The sequence below is a fragment of the Haliaeetus leucocephalus genome, unplaced genomic scaffold (genome assembly GCF_000737465.1).
Source record: "Haliaeetus leucocephalus isolate CR32 unplaced genomic scaffold, Haliaeetus_leucocephalus-4.0 Scaffold340, whole genome shotgun sequence".
Taxonomy (NCBI): domain Eukaryota; kingdom Metazoa; phylum Chordata; class Aves; order Accipitriformes; family Accipitridae; genus Haliaeetus; species Haliaeetus leucocephalus.
In genome coordinates, this window is record NW_010972776.1 from 139,278 (window position 1) to 146,694 (window position 7,417).

The following is a 7,417-nucleotide window of genomic DNA, read 5'->3' on the forward strand; positions in this document are numbered from 1 at the left end:
AGGCGGCGCAGAGCAGACGTGTTCTCCCCTCACGCAGCTGGGGGAGCTGCGGGACGGTGAGGTGCGTTCGGGGTCAGGGCAGAGAGCGGTGTGAGGAAGAGTGGCCAGAGGACTCGCGGGCGGGTTGCTGGACCCGGTGGGGCGTGGAGCACGGTCCCGCAGCAAGAGGGGAAGGCGCTCGGATCACGCAGGGCTTCACGCTGTCTCCGCGGGACCTCGCTGACTCAGCGCTGCCGGGAAGACGGAGCCCGCCACGGGCCTCGAGGGCGAGGCAGGAGGCAGTTCTCCTCAGCAAAGTGGCGCGGATCACACGGTTGCTTTCGGTGTCCCTGACCGCCCAGCCTCGGCCGTGTGTGTCTGCGCTCGCAGAAGACTTAACTGCTCTTCTTTCCAGTTGCAACGTTTTGCAGGTTTGTGCAGTAGGCTGAATCAATAAACAGTCCAGGCTGCAAATCATCTTGGGTTTGGCGGCTTTTTTTTTTTTTTCACACTTATGTTTTCACCGATCTGTTTGCATAATCCCAGGAATACACTTGTGTTAGAGGTCAGAAGGGCAGTAGAACTGAAACGTGGGATGGGGAAAAAAGCACCGGAGGTAGTGGAAGCCCACAGAAGCTACTTACACTGGTTTTGCTAGTAGAAAAGCTAAGCCTGTAGGTTTTGGTGCTATCTCCACCACCTAAAGAGTAGCTTGGTCTTTACTCAAGGCTGACAGGACTTTAGGATAGCTTAAGCTCTTTTGTTCAGTATTCCAAAGAAAGATCTTTGTTTGCAAAACTGTTAGTCATCCTCCCCAGCTTTTTATGAACTTTCTCTGAAGAAGTGCTTGTACTGGAAAGCTAAAACTCCTCTTACATTCTAGCGCAAACACCTAATTTAGACTAACACGAGTGTGCCTGAGTGCATAGTTGAGACCATGTGCATCTGAATATGAGTGAATGGGAAAAAAATTACAGAACTGCTGCCCTGTACGAAATATTTATTTTATTAAATAGCACAGATTATGGGAAAGAAATGCTGAATGAGTTCTGTTAAAATACTATCTTTGAAAAATGCCTCAGTTCATTACGGCTTCAACCTCCTCTCCCCTGCCTCCCCCCCAAAAAAAGTCTACCTTGTTCTTTGGTGTTAATAATTGTAGGCCAAATTGAAACAAGCGTTTCATTACTCAAAAGTAAGGTTGAGGGAGCAGATTTGACATTTGTTGCCAAACTCCCGCAGTGCCTCATGCAGTGAAAGTGAATTCTTAGAAGATATGAGGCAGGGAGAAAACTTGGAATAGGGCCCCGTTCTCTGGAAATGGAGTTGCTGTTTTCATCTGCTTAAAAAATGTCCTGAAAGGACAAGCTGTTTACTGCAATCAAAGGGTCTTATTCAGAGCATAGGAACACCATGTGTCATTTTGCTTGCCAGATTATTTCTGGATTTCAGAAATCAACTGCAGTGCAAAGTTGTAAAAGGCACTGCAGTGCTGTGGAACAGATAGAATACATCAAACTTGATCAGATCACCTGCTTCCAGAACCTCAGACACATACCAGAAATTAAATTAAAAGGAGTGTTTTTCATTCCTATTCTCTGTGGAAAGGGAGAAAGAGCTGAAGAATTTGGTGTCTGTTACAGAGATGGAAGGGAGCAAGGACTGAACTAGCATAGATTTCACATGCTTCATGGGCTTTCAGAGCCAGGATCTAAGGGGAACTATGCTTGCGCTGTTGCTCTGCTTGTGATGTCTGGCTATGAGGTTGCTCAGTACAGAATTGGGAAGTAATGGACAAAGGTGGCTTGTTGCTGAGAACGTCCCACACAAGTTTGGCAGCAATTTGCCACTCTAGTTTCTGCAGCCTTGCTGTGGTGTTGGCTGAGAGAAGAGGCCAGGATTGTCTGTGGTGTCCCTGTAGTACTTTGGGAATCTGGATGGTTAGGGTGAGTGAGGTTACTTGCACCTGCAGGTGAAGTGCTAATGAGGAGCCAAGAACCAGACTGCTACCTAGGCAAAAGGCCTAAATGGAAAACCTATTTTTTAAAAGAAGAGAGATTTCAGTGTCTCAGGGTAATGTAGGTAGTGGATTAAAATGAAAAATCTTGCAGGTGAACTGTGATAATACTTCCTCTAAAGAGACATGAATCTGCTTTTGTTTTGAGTAACTGAAAAGGAAGACCGCAGAGCCTTCCTGAATAGTCTTGCTCTTGCTGGGAATAAGGAAATTCCTTTTCCTGCTTTCTTTCCAGAGAGCTTGAAGTAAGCGGAGGTGATACTTAGAAATGGCCTTGGAATGTCGGCTGAAAGTAAATTCCACATGCAGCATGCCTTTCTTGACTGAGATTAACAACTATGTGCCAAGCTTCTTCCTGGAGTAATCGATGACAAAAAATGCATTTAAAATCAGTGGGTTTGAACGATTAAGCTTTGGGTTATCCAGAAATGAAGAAATAAGCCCTTTAAACCAAAAAAGGAGAGAGTGTGACAAGAAGATGGGAGGTCAGGTGGTTTGTTTGTTTGCTCCTGTTGTTTTCTATATTATTTTTTAACTCAAACTTGAATAAGGCACAGCCAAGAACGAACAGTGCTCTGTCTGCCTTTCTGTGGCTTGATAGTTTAATCTTTAATTGGTCCTAGGACATTTGAGCTCCACGTGTTTACCAAACACCATGGCCCTTTGAGATTGTTAGTAGAGCAGTGGGTGGCAGTGTAGTGAGAGTGTATCTGGCCTGGCAGTTGTTGCCTTCTTGTTTGAGTGTTATTCCCCGAGTGGGGAGAGTGACTGCTGATAGGGTAGAGAACAAGGGAGAGGGGCCTCTGCATCTTCTCAGGGCTATTGGCTGGTTTTGTTTTCTGGCATCCATGAGAGTTGAGCTTTGGAGACTAGCCATCGAACATCCTGTTTTCACTGAATTTGTCTCTGTTCTTCCCAGTCTCTTCTCCTTTCTTCTGGTTGCAGGGTTGCTGCAATAGCACCAAGGTAAGAATATGAAATGGCACTTCTCGGCTCATTTCTTACATGGGGATTGGTATGTTTAAGACGTGTCTGGCAGATACTCTAAGCAGATAAAGGCAATTTTAGCTGGGATCTCAAAAATCACTGTGCTCTTTAGAAAGCTAGGCAACAGAGGCCAATAATATAACTCCAGATTTGCTGAGTGCTGAATTAATCTAACCTGCTTAGAATCACGCTGTGTGGATTCCTGTGCAGCAAGTACTAAGCAATGCCTGCACACTTTTAGTCCTTATGCTCATTCCTGCTCTCATTGAAGTTACTGAAAGTTGTAGGGTAAAGCTGCATCGAGCCTCACATATGTTGGGATTGGCAAGGACAGCAGAGGGGCAGTAATTCTCTTGTGCCGTGAGTGTGTGACCAAGCTGCAGCTTCCAGTCTTTTCTGATAAAGCTGAATGAAGTGCTGTATGTAGTTCTTTATTTCTGGGAGTCTCCCCTGATGCCAGGCTTGTTTCCCTGCTAATCCTGGCTGGAAAGGTTTGTTGCAGAAGTGACCTGTGACTCCCATGCTCAGCACTTTCTGCAAAAAAGGGAGGAGGGACAACTGGAGTTTCTGTGTGCATGGTTCCAGCACACTGAGCAGCCACCTCTGGGTAAGAGAAGGAAAGATAGAGAAGCATGCTCTGTTACAAGAAGAGAAGGGCCAGAACTAGAAATGCAGGGCATAAGAGAAAGTTGGATGGAAATGTATAGGAATGGAGGAGGGGAAATGGAGGGGTACAGACAGTCAGAAGTGGATACCTGTGCATGAAAGACAGTCCTAGTCACTTTCTCAGGAACATCCTGCCCCTATTCTGCACCTCTCCTACGTGCCTCTGAGGCTACAGAGATCCTTGGTTTCCCTCCCTTCTTAGAATAATGTTCATAAAGCAGGGCTCAAGTTTATCCCAGGTATGTAAGATTTTGAAGAGCAAAACAGGGGATGTATTACAGGAAATAAGCAACTGAACATGCTTTCCAATGCCAGAGGCCTTGGCAGCGGGTTCTGGTGCTATACTGAGATGTCAGCCAGCCCTGAAGGAGGAGGCAGTATGTTGTTCTGCATTTCTGTCTAGTCCAGGAATCCTGCGTATAGATTCCAGGTAAAGAGCAGCTTCCTGCAGAGAGAAAGGTGATTTGGTTCAGTGGGACTCTGTATAGGGAAGACTCAAGGAAAAAACGTAACTCAGACAATGTAAATGTTTCCACGAGGCAGCAGGATCTCTTGTGAAACTTGTTATGCCAGGCTCAACACAGGAGATTATGTTTAAAGACTTGTTTGGAGAATAAGCTGTTGATGACTGTTTTACCTCTTTGGCACATGGAGGTGTGCTTTACTGCTTGTAAAGAAAGAAATTGGGGGCGGAGATGGAAGAACTAGAGGAGGGGAGGGATAGTGGAAGGAACACCTTGGGAATGAGACTCAAATGAGTTTATTGCAATGATTATCTACAGCATATGAAAAATTATGGTGAAACAGACTCTGGATTGTGTGCTCTGTCCCCATGGGGAGAAGCTGAGAGGGAGAGCAATGCAAACCAGATGTTTGTCATTGTGTTTGATGCATCTCCTGAAAAGTGCTCAGACAATATGGCCATGGAGCAGAGTCTGGGAACAGGCACTGAACATGATAGGAAATGGCAGAAGTGCCTTCCTGCCTATAGGAGATGCAGGTTGCAGGTACAAAATGTGCTTTAAAAGCACTGGAATGAGGTACCCTGGAAAACATTCCTGCTCCAAAACTTGCTTTACTTTACTTCTTCTAATTTGTGTTCTTCTCTTTTTGACTGAAGATAAACAAGAGCCTATGAGGACTTGCATCTCCCTCGCAGATGGAAGGCTCCAAGGAAAAAATCATCTTGAATATTGGGGGAGTCAGATATGAGACATACAGCAGCACCCTCCGGACCTTCCCAGGGACCAAGCTGTGCAGCCTAACAGAGCCACATGCCCCAAGCATCTATGACTATGATCCTACCACCAAAGAGTTTTTTTTTGATAGGAGTGCTGAGATCTTCAGCTATGTGTTGAACTATTACAGAACCAAACATTTCCACTGCCCCATCAATACCTGTAGGTCAGTCTTAGAAGAAGAATTGACTTTTTGGGAAATAAATGAGACACAGCTAGCATCCTGCTGCTGGCTAAAGCTGAATAATAAAGAGGTCCATCCAGAGGAGTTTAACATTTGGGATGAAAATGAACAGACTGATGACCAATGCCTCATAGTCCAGACAGAAAGAAGGGATTTCAGCTGGCGAACCAGGTGGCAGCCAAAGATTTGGTCTATATTTGAAAAACCCTTTTCCTCTTTCAGTGCTAAGGTAATACTGTATGTGGAGACGGACATAGCCTTTGTCCTTTGGGATTACTGGAATGGGTCCAAGAAAAATGCTAATGGCTTCATAGCTTTGATGAGTATGCTTTGAGTCCCAGATTAAAAAAGAAAATAAAATTCTCTCTTCTCACTGACAGACACCTCCTTCTCTTTTCTTGTCCCTGTTCTCTGTACAAAATGCATGCCCCCTGCCTCTTTAAAATGTCAGGCATGCAGAGCAACAAGCACAAGTCAGAGACTGCAGAGGATGTTTTCTGTGCTGCTGGTATTTCTAGAGCCAACATTTAGTGCTGAAGAGGCCCTCAGTGTGAGTCTGTCTGTATTACTCCAGCTGTCAGACATTCCCCCTTCCTGACAAACTCTGATATATGAGTTCAGGTGGTTTTTTCTTTGACTCCAATCTTCTCTATTTTTCAAATCTGGAAGGAGAAAATGCACTGCATGTGAGCAAAACAATGGTGATTTGAGAAAGATTAATCTGGGATTGTACTGTGCCTGTGGAGGGGATCCTGGGGTTGTGGTGGGGCAGTGAGGTTATGCAATACTTGTTTGTTGAATTAATTGCATGCGTGCCCTTTCCTCCCTCTGCGGTGCTTGGCTTTTATTTCTCTGCTGTTCATCGTTGGAATTGTCATCATATTCTGTGAGGAGACCAAGGCACAATTTGAGTTCTTTACTGCTAACTTCACCTCTGTTGGCTATTCTGCGGTCTCCCACAACGACCATGAACCCTATTACCACCAGGCTGCCTACTTGCTTCATCTGGAGCTTTTCTGCGTCCTCTGGTTTACTTTTGAGTTCTCCGTGCGATTTTGTTTCTGCCCAGACAAGAAGTTGTTCTTCCAAAATCCCCTGAACATGGTTGACTTCCTCTCCCTCTTCCCAGTTTATATTGAGCTCTTTGTGGCTGGGCAGATTCAGAGAATGCCAAGCCTGGGGCTTTGGTTGGGCTTTGTTCGCATTGTCTATCTCCTCAAACTCCTGAAGATATCCAAGCTGATAGAAACGCCACTGATCCTGAGGGTTCTGTGCTACACTCTCAAGTCTATCCTCAGAGAGATTTGCATCCTGCTGATGATTTTGGCCTTTGAGACCCTCTTCTTTGGCTCTCTCTTTTTCTATGGGGAGTTGCTTGGTAGCCATCCCTCCTACACAGGGGAGCTGCACTTCACTGACATTCTTGTTTGCTTCTGGTGGGCTTTGATCACACTCACTACAGTGGGCTACGGAGATATTATCCCTCTCACCACAGTTGGCCAAGTGACGGCAGCCTTAGCTGCGGTATTTGGCATGTTAACTATTATTATCCCAATACCTATTTTCCTGGTGAAATTTAAAAGCTATTATGACATTGCTAACTTCAAACAGAAGCTGAAAAGGAGCAAGAAACATTAACGCTTCAGAACGTCTGTTCCCCCTTGCCTTTAGCAGTAAACCTTCAGCATGGTTTATTCCCTTGGTGGGAAGGGAGTGCAGATAGTTCTTACTGCATTTACTTGCTGCCTTAGCATGTTTCAAATGATTGGTTAGGCCTCAGGTTGCAGTACTTGATACACAACGGATCAGACCTGTTGAATCCCATGGGTCCTTCCTATATTGTACTTCATCCCATGCTCTTTTACATGCCTCTCTCTCATCTGGCTGTTTGGAGGCAGGCTGTGATGCTGCATTATAGCCTGAATGTGCACCATATAGCCCAGTTCCATGACCTGGGGCTACAGCATATTCCCTCAGCTGGCATATACCCCATGACGCTAGCTATGCCCTTCATCACCTGACAGACCATAATCTCATTTTGTATGCTGGGAAAGATTTGTGCTCAGTCCTGCTCTGACAGCAAGGAGGAAGCCTGGGTATTTTTTTTTCTTAACAATGTTCTGTTTCCTCGTTTTACCTAAACAAGTCAGTACATCTGATTTGCCTGCACTCACGCACATATAAAGAAGGCAGCAGTCTGAACTGAATATCTGTGGTCCTGAGAGCCAGCACTGTTTGATAACCTGCTGTGCGGGCTCACAGGAACTGCTGTGGCATTCGGGTAGCAGCAAGGGAGCCCTCTGACAGCAAATCCTTTTTGGCTCTGCTGAATTCAATGGCAACCTT

At 45.4% G+C, this 7,417-nt stretch overlaps 1 protein-coding gene across 1 annotated transcript; it reads left to right on the plus strand.

Moving 5' to 3' along the window:
• Nucleotides 1-4,808: 4,808 nt before the first annotated feature.
• Nucleotides 4,809-6,709, plus strand: LOC104834773 (potassium voltage-gated channel subfamily C member 3-like). Its single transcript, XM_010572348.1, has 2 exons — nucleotides 4,809-5,299; nucleotides 5,905-6,709. Exons 1-2 carry the CDS (start codon nucleotides 4,809-4,811, stop codon nucleotides 6,707-6,709), a joined length of 1,296 nt encoding a protein of 431 aa, XP_010570650.1.
• The last annotated feature ends 708 nt before the right edge of the window (nucleotides 6,710-7,417 follow it).